Genomic DNA, 19,202 nt, shown 5'->3' with positions numbered 1-19,202 from the left:
TGTCAAGGGTTAACTCTGATCTTGCAAGGCTGATATCCTCGTCTTAAACACATGGAAGCCATTCTGTCTCCTGACGTGATACTTCTTTTTTTGGGGGGGAGGGGGGGGGAGGGGGGCGGGGAATGGAAGGTGAGAACCAGAGCCTGCACCCGGAGTGCTTCTCTGGGCCCTTCCTTCTGCTTGGAGCAAAAGTCCTCTTGCCCCGCCTTTGGTGAAAGGGAAGTGGGGATAATAGTGGGAAATTCCTGAGATTCCAAGGAGTGTGCGCAACCCTCTCTTGAGCAGAAGGGGTTGAGAAACTGAGTTCCCTGTGATGCGGAGTTGCTATCTTAACCCTTTAGTGACCTGAGGAGATGAACAGAAAGCTGCCTCTTCTCCAGAGACCATCAGGGATGGATGCAGAGACTTGAACAAAGCAATTAACTGTCCTAAATCTTTTACTTCAAGCTCAAAGAACCTTTGTTTTTGTCCTGTATGGCCAGGTTCCATTTGGGAGCCCCACATCAGACAGCTGTTTCATCTCGACCCAAGAGATTCCTGTAAACACCTGAACTCCTGGTTGCTTTAAATGCCCTGAGGTTTGCCCCAGGGCTGTTCTGGGTTGCCAAAGCCTAGGCAGCATGACATGTGGGGACAGCATGTAATGACTGACTTGGTAACTTGCAGAATCTATCCTCTTCCAGACTCTGGCCTTCAACTCTGAGGCTGGTGCCCCTCACCTGTCATAATGTCCACCTTATTTATTGGGGTAATGGGGATCTGCACTAGTCAGACTGGGGTTTAATTCTCTGCTCCACCACAGATGTCTTTGATCAGGTCACTTAATCTCTGCTTCCAGTCATCTGTAAAATGGGGTTCATAGCCCTTCTGTACCTCACTAGGGTGTTGAGGATCAATGCATAAGGATTGAGGTGACTGGATACAATGGTAATGCAAGACCTAAGTACACCTCTACCCTGATATAACGTGACCCGATATAACACAAATTCAGATATAACGCAGTAAAACAGTGCTCCGGGGAGACAGGGCTGCACGCTCCAGCGGATCAAAGCAAGTTCAGTATAACGCAGTTTCACCTATAATGCGGTAAGACCCCCTCCTGAGGACAGCATTGTATCTGGGTAGAGGTGTAACAGAGAGATGACCGAAGCAGCCCGTGTCTAGGGCACCAATTGCCACAGAATCTGGGCTCCAGCCATTTACATCTTAGTCTTACATTTCATTCAGCTGTTTGGTTTCCTGCTTTCACTTTCTCCCTTTAATGTCCCTTTAGCTCGGAGCCACGTGGCTCTCTCAGGGTGCTCTGGGGAGGAGCTGGGCGTGGCCAGGGAAGGTGAGCTTTGCCTCCATATGACCCTGTCTCTGGCACTGGGAGAGCCCAGATGGGGCCCACCCTTTCTAAACAGCCTCCACCAATGATAAGCTGTTCCCTTTGCGGCTCTAGATTTTCCAAAAGGAAGAAAAGCAACCTTTATACCGGCAAGGAGAGGCTGCTGTTTTCCAAGCACGCCTTAACATAGGCATGTCTCTGTCTCTGGGCTGGCCTCTTGCCAGCCCCTAAGCCTCCATCTTCAAGAAAGCAGTAGGAAGAAGGCTGGGCTTTCTCCTTGCTATCGGACATTGTCCTGTAATAAATCTGTACGCAGCCTTCCAAGAAAGCTTGGCTGTTTAACTCTGCCCTCTGACTCTTCCCCCTCCCCCCTTCCCCCAGCGATAGAGGCTTGTTTCCACTTGTTTTATTTTCCCAGCACATTAGAGTGTGGGGTGTGTGTGTGTGTGTGGGGGGGGGGGGTAAAACTTCCTTTTTAAATCTTTCTCCATTGACTTCTGATGCAAAGTACTAGAGCAACTGACACAAGCTGCTCATTGTTGGCAGGTTTGGCCGATCCTATGTTACTCTATAGTGTCTCATGCAAATTGGGTGCCAAAAAGCTCTGTAGATTTAAATACTGCAACAAAAATGGAAGAGGCCTAGGCTGGGTGGGATGTGGGGGGGCTGGTTTCAGCTGTAATTTTTGAAGCAAGATCCAGAAATGCTTTTCTGGATAGCAAGAGCTGCAGAGAAGGCTTTTGTCAACAAGGCTGAATATATGCCACGGGTCTAAGCCTGTTCAGGTAAGCAGGGTAAATCCAGTCTTTCAGGAAGATCGAAGCAAGATTCTGGGTGGTAGCTTCAAACCAGTGAGAAGTGTTACCCCTACTCCTGAAATAAATTGGGAGCCAGTGGCACTATTGGACTGAGTGCAGTCAGCTATTTGGCCCATATAAGGTGGGTAGCAGAACTCTGCAGAGCTGGGACTTGGACACTAGGCTCTGCGGTTCCTGCTGTCCTTAGCAACCAAGGCCTGAATTTGGATGGCCTCTGCAGTGACAGTAGCATCTTATCCCAGCACATCCCAAAGCTCTGTGCAGAAGACCTAGCAATTTCAGGTAGCTCCTACTTAATGTACATATTCCCAGTTCATAGGCTTGGTGTCATTGCAGCATAAGGCCCTGCTTAAATCTGCCATGATGGGTATTCTGCTGGGGCCACTGTATTGGCTGCAGTTCTCCTCCTTGAGCCTCTTAAATTCCCTCTGCTCCCAGCAGTGGAACTGACTTCTCTGGTCAAACCTCTAAAGAGCTGCTGCTTTAAAGCTTGTTTGAGGTCTCAGATGTGTATATTTAACCGTGTAAAGTAGACTGAAGAATCCACATCCCCTCCCTGGAGTTCCTGTACAGCACTGCTTGCTGCAACATGGTAAGGAGGGGTTGGTAATTTTTTTGGCAGTCCAACCATTGACCTCCATCCCTGGGTGCATGTGATCCTACACTGATGTTGCATAAATATTAGAATCCACTGTTTGTTTCCCTTTGCTGGTGTCTGTGTCACCGTCCAGGGAAAGATGGAGTTCCTTCCTCTGACAACACCATTCCAGCCACGGCAAGACACTCCCTCTGAGGGTGGGAAGAGTGTCTTAACTCTACAAAAGATACTAGGCCAGGGCCTGGTCTTGGTTGAAGTTGGTGGTGCAAATGTGCGCTTACCCTGGTATAACGGGCTAAGCAATCTTCTTTACATCCGACCTGGCCAGAGGCCCAATGCAAACCTGCATCCACCAGGGTAGAATCTGCCTGCCTGAATGTGGCTAATCAGAGGGGTTGTCTGTCTCTGCCTGGTACACACCCCACCGAGCTGGCTGTTTTCATTTCTTGGATGCTGTGGAATAGCTGGCAGGAAGTTAATGGCCTAGTTACTCGGCAATTTCCCCCCAGGGGGAAGAGGATGCAGCCGATCTCTCTGCAGACCAGCCTTCTTAAAAGGGCAGCATCCTTTGTTTGAGCTTGCACAGGGGAGATGGCTCTGTCGCTGACACCGCTTCTGTTCACCTTCACCGCAGTCCTCCTTCAAAGTGCCGAGTGCCTTCCTGTGCTGAGCACTCAAAGGAAAGCCTAGCACTGGACTGCTGTACTTATTCTGGTCCTGGCCTCCCATCCCCTCCCCCCATACCACACCAAACAAGCTATTTCTCACCCACAAGGCACTCAGGATGTGTGCACTTGGTATGCAGCGCAAGGTGTTATGGAGAGCTGTCACTCCTGCTGCGCTTGCCTGATCTCCATGTTTCTTTGGGGCTCCAACCCTTTGCAAAGAAGAAAGTGGGGCTACCCTGGGTAGTACCTCTCCTGGCTCTTCCAGGTTAGGGTGGGATACTGAAACCTTGTCACTTCACTGCAGAATCAAGCTATCCTTGCTGCACAATGCACAGAACCAGCGGTTGCTTAGGATTCCCCAGCAATCCACCTAGGCAAGTACCCCAGGACCACAATAACACTGCATCAAGCAATTGACCAGTGTCCTTATTGCTGATCCTTTCTTGGATTCCAGGGAACAACTGCAAAGACTTGACTGAGATTCCCTCTCAAAAAACCTCAAATTTGGTAATTTTCTTTCCGTTCAGAGCGAACTGGCTGTTACCTCTTGGGCCAACTTCCCTCTTGGAAAAAGTTAGTAAGTGGCGGGCAAAAGCAGAACTGCTTTGAGTTTCAAAACAAGCCAACAATCTTTGTTCTTGGCACTCCTAATCACTCCATCTGGTAGCAGCATATTACACGAAAGTGACCCTTCCAAGCTGGGGGTAGGGAAGCAGGGAGGAATTGTGCGGCTGGGACAGAGTCCAGGTGTTTATGCGATGCCTTTTTGCCGAGTTCCTGGATCAGAGTAACTGTCTCTCTGTAGTCATGTACGCAGCTTTGCATAGCCACGTGGCTCGGAACAAATGCTCTCTGTCTCCTTGCAAATGGGAGCTGGCACTTCCATTTGCTGTTGTGGGGAAAGGACCCCAACACACCTGGCTCTGTGTGTGATGAGGTGGCAGAGTACTGGAAGGATACGAACAAGAATAGATTTCCCCTCCTCCTCTTGCAGCAAAAGCTCAGGGTGGGGATTTTCTGATGTAGTAGCTTCAGGATGGAGGGGAGAGGTGGCAGTCGGAGGCTCTTCTAAAGGAATCTGTGGGCTGAATTAGTGGTTAGGAGCTTCTGGGGTTGGCTTTATAGAAAGTCGGGGAATTGCTCTCAATGGAGCCACAGACTTCTCACAGATAAAGCTACTGGCCTTAGCTGCCAGACCCATTAATTCTCTGCACAGTGGGTGCCACGGAGGATTGGCTCTTTGCCTCTTGCTTGTCCTCCCTAGCATCAATGCACTTAACCTCCCTGCATAATTAGTGGGGGCTTTCCCATCTCTGTGGGAAGAAACTTGAAAGCTGAAGTGGAGTTGACATGGGATCTTGACTGACATAACAGTGGTGGTTCTCAGAGGCCCTTGTTCTGTCTTCTACTCAATAACCTCCCCTAGCAGATCTATTTGTCTCTTTCATGGGGCATCTAATCACCTGAGTCACTGATGCAGCCTGACACTATCTAAAGGACATTGTTGAAATGCAATAAAGCAGCACTGGGAAGCCCAGCATGTCTTCAGGGTGCTAAGCAACCCACGTCGCTCCCTGGCTCCGGTGGGGCAAGACTGCCAACAGTCTTGACCCTATGGTGGCCTTTCCCAAGAGATTATGGCCTAACAGGTTGCTGCTGACTCAGAGGGAAAGTCTCTCATAACAAAGTTGGTGCCCTTGGGAGGGGGAGCCATATGCACTTGCTCTAGCAAAATGAGGTGGGGGTGGAGAAGTTAGGCAGCCTTCCTCCGCAGGGAGAGAGCTCCCAGGCTGGTAACGTGAGGGCACTGGGCCCATATGTCTCTGGACCATTGGCTCAGCTAGGAGCATGGTGGCAGTTTGAGAAGGCAGCTGTGTGAACAAGACTAAAGCATAGCCAAGATTGAGGGACAGGTTTCACTTACCCTCAGTCACAAACCCTTTTTTTAAAATGGGGAAGCGTGAGCTGGCTTGGCTGCACTAGCTTGTTAGTACAGTACTATGGGATGCTCTGAGCAGCAGCCTTTCTCCTGTCGGCAAGGAGCTCACAGTCTAGGCTTTGCTGATCAGGCACCTTTTCCCAAAGCCCTCGAACACGGACACAAACCTTGTGAGGTCTCTACCTTCCCTCTACTTTCTTGGGCCAGGGGAAACTGAAACACAGTGGCAACTCTCTCCCAAGGCCACACAGCATGTCCGTGGTGGAACCAAGTGCAGGAGACCTGGCAGTTGCGAGTGGTTACAAGGAACTCCTCCTCTTGCGGTCTGCCCATCCCTTCCCCTGGACCTTGCTGAGACGGGGGAGCATAAGAGTGTATTGACTTTCTAGATCTTGCCTAACCACCTTGTCCTCCCTTGATGCCAAAACAACTCCTGGAAAAATCCAACTTCTTTGCCGCTCCCGTTTTGTTCCCATAAGTAACCTCAGAGGCTTGCTGGTGGTGGAGGGGCCCATCACTCTTGGCTCTGGTCCACCCATTCACTCAGGGAGATGCCAACAGCCTGAGCTGTGTGGGGACAACTGGGTGTGCGCAGCTTGATATCCCCAGCCAAATGATGAAAGGGGAGTGGGGTGAGACTGAGGTGGTGAAGCCCCTTCTTGCCGGCAGTTTTCCTTGGCTTAGTTTGTTAAAGGCCTGCCTGGAAGCCATGGAGACGAGAGCTGACCGTTCACCCGCGCTACCTTTCCTTTTTCCAGAATTCTGGAGTACATCCTCCTCTAAAAGGGGTCTGAGCTGTACTAGCTACAGAGCTGGCAGAGCAGTGTCACTCCTGCCTGATGGGGAGGCTTGTGCCCTTTGGCCAGGAGACGAAGGGCCAGGTAGCCCCTAAATGCATCAGGAGCTCCACAGGCTGGGACTCCTGTGGTGTGGTGCCAGCACATTGTCTGCTCCCACCCCAGTGGAAAGTCCCTTGATTGATTGATTTTTCCTAAGGGCAGGAACCAGTCTGAGTAGCCTAGAAAACCCTCACTTTCACTTGACGTGTGTAAGGCAGAATCCGGTTCCAGCCTTAACATTGCTGGAGCTGCCACTCATGAAGGAGGGGGGGATTCATTCCCTCCAACAGAGGCACACTCCCTGCAGCAGTTAGTGGAGAACGTCTGCTGCAGAATACCCCCTCCTAGTGCCATGGTCCTAATTCCCAAGGGTGGGGGGGTGATGGGAGGTAAAAGGTGGGGCTCTTAGTGAGACCCATTGAATGAGGCTTCACTCTCACAACTTCCTAGCTGCCTGTCTCAACTACCTAATTTTAATCCAGTTCCTTAGGCAGGCTGCAAATGGCGGCTGCTCTGCTGTACTCCTGCAGAGGTGGTGTAGCCACCTCCGCAGCGTCTCCCTAGAATGCTTTTGAGGAACCGATGTCCCTTCCCCAAAGCAGCCGCTCCTGGTGCAGCTAGAGGCCCGCAGGCCCTCTGCAGCGGGGAGGAGGTGTCTTCAAAAATAAAGCTTTTTGTTCCCAAGAATTAGCAGCTCTGGAAAGCTCTTGGAAAGGGCGGATGTGTCTTTCTGCTTTGCCAAAAATCCAGTCTATTACTTCCTTTGTTTAACTCTTACTGAAGCTGTAATACAGCTGTGAAAAGGTGATTGGTACCCTTGGAGAGCCGGCATGCAGCATTGCAGGCTGGGGCGTTAGTTGTTTGTGGATAGTGGGGGAACTAAACCCCACAGCTGGGGTGATCAGACTGCAAGTGTGGGAAAATCAGGACAGGGGGTGGGGGGTAATAAGAGACCATATAAGAGAGACCCAAAAATCAGGACTGTCCCTATAAAATCAGGACATCTGGTCACCCTACCCACAACCCTCCTTGCTGTTCAGATCTGTCCAAGGCACCAGCCATGCTGGTGTTTAAATCCCATTCCAGCCACTAGTTCTAACAGCTTTGCTATATGGACAAGTCATGTTAGAACTAGTCTTTAATACAATGTTCTAGTCTAGTAGAGGCCATGATGGTAGGAACAGTCTTAACACTGTCACTTCTCAGCTTGGACAGCCCAATACTAAAAGGCATTTAGGCGTGTAACTCCCATCTATTCCAATGAGTTAAGTGCCTAAATACCTTTTGAGAATCTTGGGTGGCAAGACTCAAGTTTCCACCTTTTGGGAGACTGCTCCCTGATTTATACATTGGTCTTAAAGGGCAGGTCTGGCCTGAAAAAGGGACAGACCACAAATCTTTTGCCTTGGTGAGAGGAAGTTTGATTTGAACTCGGGTGTTGCAAACTGCCAGTCCTGGGTCTGAAAAAAACCCAGCCACATCTTCTCTGGTTCATGAGTTGCCAGTAAACCTGACACAAGAGAAGGGTGAAATTGAGATGGCCATCTCTGCTCAGTGTACTGGAAAGAGTCTTTTCCTGTTGCTCAGTTTACAATCTCTATTTCAGGAGCCTCTGGTCCTGGACTGGAGCTGACTTCCATTGTCAATTTTTGATGCCTCTGTAAGAGCGGTGTAAATCTTTCCCCCCCTCTGTGGTGGGGTGACAGCTAGGAGAAACTGATTGACTTGCTGGTTTTGCAATTTCCCTGGTACAAAGTGCATTTAACAGTACAAAGTAAACAAAAGGTAGAGATCTCTTCAAGTCATCCTAGGATTTGAAATGAACAGGAGCAAACCAACTTTAATGTTGGTAGCACTTTGACTCTATTCTGGCTCTTGCAGAGTTGTTAAAGTGCACTTTCATAGCTCTGACTCGTTTTAGTTGACCTGATTTAAAAATTGTAGATGTACCAGAGCCTTGTCTATACTAGGGCTCCCACTAATAGCTGAACCTTTGTAGGAGGTCTGTATATGGAGTCTTATGGGCTAAGGTGGGATTGTGTAGCAATCTTGCTTCCTAGGAGGAGATTTTCTTTACTAAGAGGAACTTTTCAGGGCAGGGGACTCTCCATATGTGTAGATGTAATACAGACCGCCCACAGAGGGATCTGTGCTGTTTCTTGCTGGGTGCAGAAGCCAGAATTCTCCACAACAACTGCATTGGCCTAATTTCCTGCATGAGCGGGACAGGCAGCATCTGAAAACTGGTCAGGATGGGGATTTTCTTTCCCTGCCGGAGCTGTGTACTTGTCCTCCCTCCTCCTAGATCTCTGAGCTGATTATGTTTGGTTGCTTTTATGTTGAGTGTGGCTTGCATGGGGTTTGGGGGAGGTTTTTACTCTCTCTCCCATTGTATGTAATCACCCTAGGTCCGAGGGAGCCTTGGATTAAAGGGGCTGTTACTCTGTTGGGCCTGAACAACAAGGCTGGAGAAGGAAGATCCTGCTTTGAGAGCATTGAGGCTTTACTTGGTCACATGTCTCTCTCTGCCCCACATATTTAAATACCATTCCCTTAATCTGACCGCCACCCCCTGTGGTGGGGATTTGGGGGGGGGGGGGGGCATCCCATTTGGCAATTCATTAAACTGTAATCAGGGCTCAGCAGCTACAGACCACATCCATCCAAGAGGCCTGAAGTGTGAGGCAAATCCCCCTCCGTCTGTTGGGGGCGGTCTCCTTCTCCGCAGCACTGATGTTAAAATCTGTCTGCATCTGTGCTGCTGCTAATGCAGTTGTTGAGACACAGGTGTGCACCGGTGGCTGGGAGGTCGTCTCCTGTCCTCGCTGTCCCGGCTTGATCTCATTTTGTTCTTACTGCCCCTAGGTTTTGTAGTTACTAGTCCAGAACTGGTGGCATTTGTGTGTCGTGCCAAACAACTTCCGTTCCACGATCCCTGCATGTAGGGTGACCAGACAGCAAATGTGAAAAATCGGGACAGGGTGGGGGGTAATAGGAGCCTATATAAGAAAGACCCAAAAATCGGGACATCTGGTCACCCTACCTGCGTGGCTTCCGTGCTTCCGTGCTTGAGGCTCGATTCACTACCTCCAGTCCCCTCTTCAGACTCCGCCCCTTCAGCACCACCCGGAGCCCTGGATAAGGGGAAGTATCAAAAGAGACTTCCACTTCTCTACCGGCCCCGAGGCCACATGCAGTTGGCAGTCAGAGTTGAACCTAGGCCTGCCTCCATGTCACCATAGCTGTAAAGATAATGACTTAAATGGATGTGTCAGCTGTGTCTGTTATTGAAAGGTTAGTGTTTTTTGTCTGAGTTTATCACTTAGCAGCAGACTCTACACAAACCTCACCTCTGAGGGGGAGTGGGACTAATTACTTCCTTTCAGTTAGTCACAGTGACTAGACTTAAGTTTCCCTGTATTCGCCCCCTCGGCTGCCTGTGTCTAAAAACCTTCCCTGGGGAAGTATTCCTCTTCTTCAGTGTAGCAGCAGGGCGGCCTTGAGACCCTGAGCCACAACATCCACATTGCTATTTTGATTGCACTCGCTTGAGCCCTGCTAGCCCAAGTCTGTCTATCTGGGCTGGGAGGCTCACTCCTAGCTGCAGTGAAGACCTGCAGAAAGGAACCAGAAGGCTTCTGGTTTGGCTTTTCCTCTTAGGGCATGTCCCCTGCAATCTGAGACATGACTGCAGCACTGTAGCTGCATCAGCACAGGTTTCGGTGCAGGCTGTACAAACATGCCAGGGGCCCTAGGCATGTACTTGAGTTGCTAGCCTGTCTACACAGCTATCCTTAGCTGCACTAGTGTGAGTATATCAACCCATGCAGTGCCTTGTATTGCAGTGTAGACTTAACCTCAAGGTGAATCTCTCTCCCTGAATGTCCAAGGTACTCTCCCCTGGGTCTTTTACTCAGCTAATCAGGGCAAATATTAGCCAGTTGCCCTCCTGGGGGTGTGAGGAGGGGAATTCAGTTTAGGTCTGAAGACTTCAGTATCCCAGGAGCCAGGTTTAACCTACAGCACAGACGGAGGTTAACTGTCTAGCCATGGCATTGCACTGATGCCTAGAAATGGGACCTGAGAATAGTAGCCTGGCTTATAGATGTGCACTGCTGTTAATCTTGTAGTGCAGTCTCTTTGGAAACTGGATGTGTGGGGGATGCTGCTCCCTTTTCTTAAAGGATATCTGCATGGAGACTCAAATGCCCAGAAGGAGATGCAGTGGAACACATTGTTCCATGTGCAACTGGATTGTCTGTGCTGAACTAACTACTTCAGTGCTCAGGAGGGGTTGCTTGCTATGCATTTGGAAGGGAAAGGCAGGGTCTCTTCCCTCTGGAACATGAGTGATGGGGACCTGGTCTGTCAAGACTAGGCCTCGCTGATGGGGAAGGCTGGAACAGGGACGCTGACCATTACACTCCTTTCTTGGTTTCTGATTTCGGCCCTCTAAGCCAAGGAATACACCATGGTTCTCTGCCACCCCACCAAGAGATCTCCAATTGCATGTGAGAAAGATCTTCCTTCCCTGTGAATCCCCCAAGATGTTGAGGGGGGGAGAGAGCAGAGCTATCATTCCCACGCACACTGCCTTGTAGTCTGTTGCTGAACCAAGACTGCTCACCCAGTGCTTTCTCATTAAGGTTTAATTTATTGCTGCCTGTTTCTGTTGCTGATTCTCATGTATATGAGATGATTCTTTCTGCCTTGTTCCAAGAATACAGGCTCCTGTGTTTATACTGGGAAGCACTGACTTTTGTGAGTGGGTGACCGGCTAGGGCAAATGCTCTAAATCAGTAACTCCCTGCCTTAGACTCAAAGGATTTAAATGTCTGTTCTTAATCAGGCAGCCCTTCTGTCTCATGCTTATGATCGTGAGTGCGGTGATGTAAAATCTAGGGAAAAGGTTCAAGTGCTTGCTTATTCTTTTATATACTCATGTCTGATCCAGCCAGACTGCTTCCCTGGTGGCGTGGGCACTTGCACGGCTCTCTATTCCTGTGTTCAGAGCAGTATTCACTCCTGGCAAACTACATGTGGCATTTAACCAAGAAAACAGGTAGTCCAGTAATTGCGCTGCACAAGCCTGAATTCTAATCCTTTCTCCCCTTGGCCTTGGGGCAAACTACTTCATCTCTGCCTTGATTTCCCCACTTACAAAATGCAGATCTTTATCTGCTGCATTAGGTTAACCAGCCCTTGTTGGTAAAGCACTCTTGAGGATGCAGAATGTTGGGAGGGCAAGCTGCCTTTCGGGAGGCCTGTCTTTAAAAATCCTGGCACATCACAAGGGAGATCCTTCGTGGGCTCAATGTTGCCCTGGGAGAACTGCATGGGAGACTGAGGTTGCAATCGGCAGTGAGTGTTCCACGTTAGGGCTCACAGACCCGAGAGGGTGACGTTTCCAGAGCACCTGACTTCTATCTGATTTCTCTGCAAAATATATTGGGGGTTGGTGTGAGTTGAATGTACGTTCTGCACTCTTAAATCTGACCCTTGAACTGCAAATGCAATACCTAGCCTCTGATGTGCTACACCAGGAGCTTGAAGGTCTGTTTTCAAGCATGTCTTGGTATACAAGCAAAACAAATTGACTTTTTGGGGTTGGGCGTAGAACCTGACTGAAACTGTAAAACGTGCCCTTGAATTGTATGTTTCCTGGTGAAGGAAGGTCCCCTGAGTCTCTTAACCAGACCAGCACAAAAAAACCCTAAATAAACCAGTTCCTTGAGAGGAATTTAAATTCCCTCACCAGGTAAAAGCTCTTCGCGCCCCCCCCCCCCCCCATATGCTATAACCATCGCTTCTCTCACACCAACACCCTGAGGCCACGGTTGGGAGTTCTGGCTCTTGCATTAGCATGCCCAGAGCATTGGATGCAGTTACCATAGTAACCTAATGATTAGGCGCTCAGTGCTAGCAGATAGCATGAAGCTCATGGGCCATGACTGAACCATAAATGCAGATCCCGTCTTGCCAGTGTGTGTGAGATTTTTACAAACTGTATTTCCCCTTCACAGAACCCATATCTCTTACTGCAGTGCAGCAGCTTCCTTGGCTGGCCTGAATGTATAAAGGTTTCCTCTTTTTCTGGGGTAAGAGGGTTTCTACCCTCCCCGCATTGATCAGTGAGATCTGGTATGGCAGGGGAGGTGTCACAGCCCAAAAAGTGAACCATAGTCCGAATATAGCTCTTATTAGAGGGGCTACTGATCTTACCCCCTTACTTCGCAGATGTGTTCTCTGTGCGTACAGTCAGATCAGCTGATATTGGTGCCACTTCAGTCCCACGGGTATCAGGGGAGAGGGAAGCTGGGGGTTGATTTTAGTTTACCTGTTCTAATTGCAGTGTCAGATCTGGGCAACCCAATGTCTTCAAGGTGGCTGGCTATAAGCGAAGTCAGGGTTGGACTGAAGAATCTTCTGGCTCTCAAACCCACCAACCGAGAACCCAGCTTAAACTGCACTCGTTCCCATGAAAAGGGAGTCTGCCTTGGGAAAATTTGTAGCTCAATCACTTGGTAGGGGGAGCAGCTTAGAATTGGGCAGCCTCTTCCTGGAGACCTCGGGGCTCTGTGTATGGCAGTGTGAGGAAAGGTCAGGCCTTGCTCTCCTGCTCTATCCTCTCCTGCCCCAATAAACTGAGGCCGTGCGTTATTGGATTCACACTACCATTAGCTAGGCTCAATACTTGCAGTACCAGCAGTCTGCTTCTAACTGAACCGCAGCCTTGTCACTTTCAGTCTGAAATGTCAGAAGAAATTTCCACTCTGCTCCTGGCATTGAGAGCATTCCTAGGGAAGGAATGGGGTGGGGGGCAGGAGAGAGGAGGAAATGGTAGTGTGGGGGGTGGGGAAACACCATCCCTAGGGGTTTCAGAGATGTGATGCACTGGAATTCCAGGCATCATCGGAGAGGGCTTGCATCATCTCTGTATGCTGCCTTGAACAGTGGAGACTAATGGTACTAATGTCACAACTCTGGTACCATCTTCTGGAGCCTGTTACACGCTGAATCCTGTCATGAAGAGAGATTTATCCTGCCTTTGTACAGTGTCAGGACCAACTCTGTCCCTATCTTGGCAGTTTTCACTGGAGAAGGCTATGTCCCCCTCTAAAACAGTGCTTTCAAATCCAGGAATAAAAAGGGTGGCAGGAAAGCATTGGGATACAACAGTGCTCTGAACAGGGTCTCCTAGCAGCATGGTTCAGGTTAAATCTAAATCTCTTTAATATGTAGATCCAAACTTACCACTTCTGCACCACCTATGACTGATTAGCAGCCACTTCCCCATATCTTCTCCTGTCTTCCCCCCCCCCCCCCCCCCCCACCATATGCTCCTGCCAACTTTAATGTTTCTTGTATTGGGGTCTTGATCTACGCCCTTTCTTAGGCCCTCTCCCAGCTAGGTTTGAAACCATGTTAACTGCATTTAAAGCCAGTTGTTAGTCTTATTTTTTTTTTTTCCCCCAGCCCAGTAACCTTTAGGTTTGAGATCTACGCTAGCCAAATACAACCCATTTAGAACTCTTCTTCTCTCATTGAAACCCTTCTTCCACAAAGCCCAGGGAAATTTGCTAACAGTGGGGTAGACCTGTCTAAAGATGGGGTCAGATCTGTGCCAGCAACAGCCAAGCTGTCCCCACGAGACTACTTTCCTCTTTAAAAATCTATTGGTCAGGACTTTTAACAAGCTTTTTAACTCTGCCCTGGGCAAGCATAGATGACATTGTGGCTAGACTGCTGACATTTTAGTCAACTTGCTACTCCCACTCGCTGGCTAGTATTGATGGCCTGACTTTTAAACTCTGTCTTTCCAGAATGGCAGGTGTGGAGCACCCAGACGGAAGCTCCCAGTGCTGTCGAAGGCCACACCTTTCTACTGCTGTTCTGGGGGATAGCCACTGAGCAGAACTCTCCTTTTGTGTTCAGACTGAGTATATAGCTGTATCTGTAGGGCTTTGTAGTCTGCATTAGGATGTAGGGGGGCAGCAGGGGTCTTCTGTACACACCATGTATATCCACTCTAATCAGATTAATCTGAATTGGAATTAAAAAACCAAAACCTTGGTTTAAGCAGCGAGCGGTCTGTAGATGCTGTAAAACTGGTTCCCACCCCCTTCTAAATCTCTCATTTAGCCAGACTTCTGGTTGGGGCAGTGCAGGGATGAGCAGGGTTATCCGGTCTGTATCTCTCTCTCTGCTCCACACCCTGTGGTGTGGTGGGCCAGTCCCCTGAAGCATGGGTCAGTTTTCTGCTCAGTTTGAATGTAGCTGGAGGTAGGGAGAATATCTTCCCCTCTGCAGAGATTTAAAGGCCACTTAGCTATTCATTTCTGTACCCGCCCTCAAGCCAGAGTGTCCCTGTCTCTGCTGACAGGACACAGCCTGTTTGTAACCTCACCTGCTACTAGGAATTTGTGCGAAGGGTTGGGGGAATGGACTGTCTGCTGGACAGCTGACTGGGGGAGGGGGTTGTGTGCCTAAGATCACACCCCAGGATTGGGGGAGGGGAGAAGACCAGCATGTTTCTTGTTGCTTTTTACACTCTAGAAAGGGATTTGGCTTTTTTCTGAAACCTAAGATGGGACCTATTTTTAACCTTGAATTTCCTGCACTGCTGCAGTGCTCACAGGTATTTGCTGTTGCAGGAAGGGGAGCCGTGGCCTGCGGCTGGATGTCGATTTTGTAAGGCTGTTTGCTGTCCTGCACCGGGACTGAGCTGTGCAAAAGCGGTAGCTGACAGCTAGGACTCTGCAGCCTCACTTGTGTATCTCCCCTAAGGCTGATGTGGTGCTTATGGGTCACAGTTGGGGTGTGTGGCAGAGGTGTGAACAGTGGGTGCTGTGCACAGAGTGCTGCTTTGTGCTCCCAGTTCCCTGCCTGCTTCTTCAGGTCCCCAGTTTACAGATGACACACAACAGGCAAAAATTGTAGGGGGAGGGATAGCTCAGTGGCTTGAGCATTGGCCTGCTAAACCCAGGGTTGTGAGTTCAGTCCTTGAGGGGGCCACTTAGGGATCTGGGGCAAAATCAGTACTTGGTCCTGCTAGTGAAGGCAGGGGGCTGGACTTGATGACCATTCAAGGTCCCTTCCAGTTCTAGGAGATAAGAGATCTCCCTTTATTTATTTTAGATTCTCCCCCCTGTGCGTCCGCTCCCCCCCCCCCCCCCCCCAACAGCTGCAGTGCAGGTGGGACTCTGGGTGAAGGATCAGACACACCGTAACCCCAGACCTGACTGGTTGTAGTGTAGGGCACTTTGACAGGAACCTACAGAAAGAGGCAAGTGTTCAGGGCTGTGCCACAATTTCCCCCACGGGATTGGGAATGTCATGATTTCAAGGAAAAGGCTTAAAATTGCAAAAGGAGCTTTAGAGAGAGACTTCCTGGTCCTTCCTCCTTGGATCTTTCTTCAGCAACTGCAGTCTGTTCTATGAACGGAGCCAGAGTAGGTTGGTGAGGCACAGTGACCTCTTTCCAGAGCTAATACACCGTGGAGGAGTGGGGTGTTTAACATCATAAACACAGACCGCTGATAAGCCTCTAAATGCCATGGCTTTTCACGAGAATTTAGCAATTTCTTCCTTCCTGAGGCACTAGAGATGACCGTGAAACAGTAGGTTTTACAGAACCTCAGTAGGTCTCTGCTTCGTGAGTAGATCTCTAAGAACTTTACCTCCATGGAGTTTAGGTGTCATTTCAACCCTATGCCTCCATTGGCCTTGCTGTAATAAGTAGCTCCCCCCTGCTTCCGATTCCTGGATCTACCGTCGAACCGCACAGCACTATTGCATCTCTTCAGCTTTTTTCAATCCATATTTCTATATCCTTTTGTCTTGTGCCTGAAAGGATCAGAAGTTTCCCAGGACAAACTACTGAGGCAGCTTTCTCGCTTCACTGTCTCCTGCACAACACCGGAGTGGTGCAGTGGGGTCTTCTAGCTTCTGCCATCCCACAAAGCAGTTACACCAGTGCTAAGGCTTGAGTTTCCTCTACACACCTTTCCCAGGGAGTTTGGTGCATAAATAGTTAAGATCCCATATGACAACCAATGTCAAGGCAGTGTGAAGAGGCACCAGTCTTGGAGCTCCCCTCTCCTGAGCCTTGTCTTCCGCCAACCCTAAATTCCCCAGATGTGGAGGCAAGGAAAAGACCAGACTGACTTTGGTGGCAGGTCTGCATTACAACAGACTCCGTGCATTGCCTGATAGTGGTGTAAGAGTGGTGGCTGCACTGGTATCAGAGGGTTAATACTTACCTCTGGCCAATTAGAACGGGCAATCAGCCATACCAAAAAAGAATCTGCATCTGTAGATCGCACACAGCACAGGTATAAATCCTGCCTGCAACACTCTTATCAGCTGAGCAAAGCAAGATAAATGCAGGGCAAGTTCCTTTTTTGGGCCTGTCTGTCTTGTTGGACAGTGGGGAAGTGGTGAACAAATTCCTCAGCCACTCTAAGCACCACTTTCTGGTATTTTTAGAGCACAGGCACGCGCTGGGCCAGCTTTCCGACCCCTGCTCTACTAATGCGCCTTAGTCCTGACCTGTTGTTCAAGTCCTGCTTAGAATGTCACCTGTACACGGTACCTGTGGTGGAGTTTGGGCTCTTGCATCACTTGTAGTTCAATCGTGCCTTGAATCCATAAGTAAAGAAGGCAGTGCAAACTCTTTCCTGGCTTAGAGAGTTGCTTCACTTCCCAACCTCCTTTTGTCTTCCAGCTGCAGGATTCAGTCTTTGCCTTCAGTACTCAAGTTCTTCTAATTGCTAATTTGTGTCTACAGCGATGGCTGCATGTAGCATTCTGATGCTGGTACAGTGCACTTGGGGATAATAGCAGTGAGGCGAGCTGCCAAAGGTGGACGGCGTTCTATTGCTGTACAGAACCCCCCGTGTTAGTGAGTTCTTGGGGCTTGTCTAAACTCCAGTGGTAACGCTAATTCTGTACCAGACTAGCCAAGCAGTCCAATCCCCAGTGTGGATGTAAGTAAACAGTTAGCTGTATTACTGTACCGATAGTCTACGCTGGCAGAAGACCCCTTTGTACCAGTAGAACTGCATCCGTGCTGCTGGCTGTACTGTTCTAATTACTTGAGTTTATTTAATTAAAAAAATAATAATAATTACTCTCCCTTAGCTGAAAAAGCTAAACGGGCACAAAAATCTCTGTAGACCAGGCCTTACATCCATTAACATGGAGACCATTACCCTGCTCAACGTACAATCGACGCGCTTCAGGAAGGCGTGCTAGGCTCTTTCCAGAAATCTAGGGGTTTTTCTCCTGCCCTTTTTGAAGGGGATAGGGGAGGGGGTGCTAAAGAGTCTCCTCTTAAAGAGTTAAAACCTCTTTCCTTGTAAACTGATGCCATGCTAGCAAAAGGTACCATGTTAGCAGCCCTGAAGACTGCAGTCCTCTAGCCCCGCTGCTGCTATGGGTGTCTTTAACAATATGCTGCAGCTCTACTCTTAGCAGAGGAACTGTTTGAAGAACTAAAGGCATTCAGTCTAGGGGCCTGTTGAGTCCTTGGTGAGCTCAAGGCTGAAGCAAAGAACTGAACTGGACGGGGGTGGGTTAGAAGTGGGGCAGGTCCATCCGGGCGGCCCTTTGCGTGAGCTCGGTTTGCTGTTGGTAATGGCTAACAGGGTCTTGCTTCTCCTCTCAGACACTACCCGAAGCAGTCCTTCACCATGGTGGCAGACACTCCGGAGAACCTGCGCCTAAAACAGCAGAGCGAGCTTCAGAGCCAGGTAAGAATGCTGTCCAAGGCTCCCCTGCCCCTTTGCCAGGCTCCTGTAGCTTGCCTCTCTGTGCCACTGGTGACGCTCCATCCCTAGCTTATTCTGGGGTGGGTCACTTCTGAAATATTGCATGGACGGATCAAGTCTGGCAATTCTACTGGTCAGTCTAGACCCAGTACCCTGGCCCTGATGGTCCAGCATCTCTTTGAGCTGAGAAGCCAGGATGTCCTGCAGTCTGGTTTTTCTTCTATCCTGTCCCAACTGCGTCTCTTCTTATACCAGCACTTTCCCCTCCTGGTTAGACCAACAGGCCTGATGACATGAAGCTGTGAGCTGTCTCCCCCAGACAGGCAACTTGCTCCCGAGGCTAAAAACTGGAGGGGAGGAAGGGTTGGGACCTGGTGTGGTGCAAGAGTCTCCCTGTGGGACAAATCTCTGAGCTTGCTTGGGCCATGTCTGGACAACCCCCTCCCATTCTGTGGTCCAGAGATGGAACCGGGTCATCAAAAGCCCCCAGTTGGCAAGGTAGACCTCTGAGCTGGATTAGTGCCCTAACTTCCAATGGCACAATAGGAACTGGCTTTGGCTTTAGATCTATTAAGGGTTCAAGGTGGGCCAAGAAGGTCTCTTCTTCCTGCCCTGGAGCACTGGAATATGCAGCATTTGAAGCTCAAAAGCTTAAATCATGATCTGTAGCGTTCCCTTTAAACAGGGCGTAGCTTGTTTGTGGAATAACAGCTTGGCTAGCTGGCCTTCTGTAGTGTGAATTCTCGGCCTACTCACTATCCCTTGGCACTGCTGAGAGGGAGCAGGGCTGTACGGGGCAGTCCAAGCCAAAGGAGATGACCTCAAGGCCTGGATCTCAGGGCTGCTGCCAAGTTAGAGAACTCTGACTGTCCTGAGCTGCAGGCCTCTGACTTTGAGGCAGCAACACAGACTCCGATTAGTGCCCAGAATACTCTGCCATGGCAGGAAAATGCACCCAGGAGCAATTTTTGCCTTGTCACACATGCGTGAGAATGTGGCAATTGCGCTGAGAATCTGATTACCCTATTTCCCCACCCTCCTTTGGTGAAAAGAGGTTAACAGACTGCTTTTTGAGGGCCTCACCAAGGCATGCTGGCCTGGCTCTGCAGAAGCATAACAGAGGCGCTATTGGGCTTGGAAAGATCCACCCAAGGCTTGCCTTAGTGCTGTTTTCAGGGTGAGCAGGCATCATTCAGGATCAGTGCATTCCCCTCCCCGCTGTGTTGTGAAGAGCAGTGA

The 19,202-nt window shown here is 49.6% G+C and overlaps 1 protein-coding gene across 4 annotated transcripts in view; it reads left to right on the top strand.

Moving 5' to 3' along the window:
- The window catches only part of LASP1 (LIM and SH3 protein 1), a 56,358-nt gene that overhangs the window by 11,930 nt on the left and 25,226 nt on the right, over nucleotides 1-19,202 (top strand). For all 4 annotated transcript variants that reach the window (XM_005301835.4, XM_024100835.3, XM_005301836.5 and 1 more), the window contains exon 3: nucleotides 17,861-17,945. In XM_005301835.4, the coding sequence (XP_005301892.2) occupies nucleotides 17,861-17,945 (85 nt within the window). The remainder of the gene's footprint in view (nucleotides 1-17,860; nucleotides 17,946-19,202) is intronic.

This window comes from Chrysemys picta, chromosome 24 (genome assembly GCF_011386835.1).
Source record: "Chrysemys picta bellii isolate R12L10 chromosome 24, ASM1138683v2, whole genome shotgun sequence".
Taxonomy (NCBI): domain Eukaryota; kingdom Metazoa; phylum Chordata; order Testudines; family Emydidae; genus Chrysemys; species Chrysemys picta.
This window is presented reverse-complemented; position numbering and strand designations above follow the sequence as displayed.